Source organism: Theropithecus gelada, unplaced genomic scaffold (genome assembly GCF_003255815.1).
Source record: "Theropithecus gelada isolate Dixy unplaced genomic scaffold, Tgel_1.0 HiC_scaffold_9700, whole genome shotgun sequence".
Taxonomy (NCBI): Eukaryota; Metazoa; Chordata; class Mammalia; order Primates; family Cercopithecidae; genus Theropithecus; species Theropithecus gelada.
The window spans coordinates 1-1,690 of NW_020266493.1; the positions used below are offsets into that span (position 1 = coordinate 1).

The following is a 1,690-nucleotide window of genomic DNA, read 5'->3' on the forward strand; positions in this document are numbered from 1 at the left end:
ACTTCTTCGATCAGAACCACCGAGACCACCTCACACAGTACTCCCAGCTTCACTTCCTCGATCACCACCACCGAGACCCCCTCACATAGTACTTCCACCTTCACTTCTTCCATGACCACCTCTGAGACCCACTTACATGGTACTCCCAATTTCACTTCTTCAACCACCACCACCGAGACCACATCCCACAATACTCCCAGCTTCACTTCCTCAATCACCACCATCGAGACCACCCCACAGTGTACTCCCACCTTCACTTCTTCAATCACCACCACAGAGACCACATCCCACAGTACTCCCAGTTTCACTTCTACAATCACCACCACTGAGACCCCCTCACATAGTACTCCCAGCTTCACTTCTTCAATCACCACCACTGAGACCACCTCACCCAGTACTACCAGCTTCACTTCTTCAATCACCACCATCGAGACCAGCTCCCACAGTACACCCAGCTACACTTCTTCGATCAGAACCACCGAGACCACCTCACACAGTACTCCCATCTTCACTTCTTTGATCATCACCACCGAGACCCCCTCACACAGTACTTCCAGCTTCACTTCTTCCATAACCACCTCTGAGACCCACTCACACGGTACTCCCAACTTCACTTCTTCGACCACCACCACTGAGACCACATCCCACAATACTCCCAGCTTCACTTCCTCAATCATCACCACCGAGACCACCCCACACAGTACTCCCAGCTTCACTTCTTCAATCACCACCACAGAGACCACATCCCACAGTACTCCCAGTTTCACTTCTTCAATCACCACCACTGAGACCCCCTCCCATAGTACTCCCAGGTTCACTTCTTTGATCACTACCACTGAGACCACCTCACCCAGTACTCCCAGCTTCACTTCTTCAATCACCACCATCGAGACCAGCTCCCACAGTACACCCAGCTACACTTCTTCGATCAGAACCACCGAAACCACCTCATACAGCACTCCCAGATTCACTTCCTCAATCACCACCACCGAGAACCCCTCACACAGTGCTTCCAGCTTCGCTTCTTCCATAACCACCTCTGAGACCCATTCACACAGTACTCCCAACTTCACTTCTTTGACCACCAGCACCGAGACCACATCCCACAATACTCTCAGCTTCACTACCTCAATCACCACCACCGAGACCACCCCACACAGTACTCCCAGCTTCACTTCTTCAATCACCACCACAGAGACCACATCCCACAGTACTCCCAGTTTCACTTCTTCAATCACCACCACTGAGACCACATCCCACAGTACTCCCAGTTTCTCTTCTTTGATCACTACCACTGAGACCACTTCACCCAGTACTCCCAGCTTCACTTCTTCAATCACCACCACTGAGACCACCTCACCCAGTACTCCCAGCTTCACTTCTTCAATCACCACCATCGAGACCAGCTCCCACAGTACACCCAGCTACACTTCTTCGATCAGAACCACCGAGACCACCTCACACAGTACTCCCAGCTTCACTTCCTCCATCACCACCACCGAGACTCCCTCACACAGTACTTCCAGCTTCACTTCTTCCATAACCACCTCTGAGACCCACTCACACGGTACTCCCAACTTCACTTCTTCGACCACCACCACCGAGACCACATTCCACAATACTCCCAGCTTCACTTCCTCAATCACCACCACCGAGACCACCCCACACAGTACTCCCAGCTTCACTTCTT

The 1,690-nt window shown here is 51.9% G+C and overlaps 1 protein-coding gene across 1 annotated transcript; it reads left to right on the forward strand.

Moving 5' to 3' along the window:
- Window positions 1–12: 12 nt before the first annotated feature.
- LOC112618096 (mucin-3A-like) lies at window positions 13–1,159 on the forward strand (the record flags this gene model as incomplete). Its single annotated transcript, XM_025374693.1, has 1 exon — window positions 13–1,159. A coding segment is annotated over one exon (1,147 nt), but the record flags the coding sequence as incomplete, so codon positions are not given.
- Window positions 1,160–1,690: the final 531 nt, after the last annotated feature.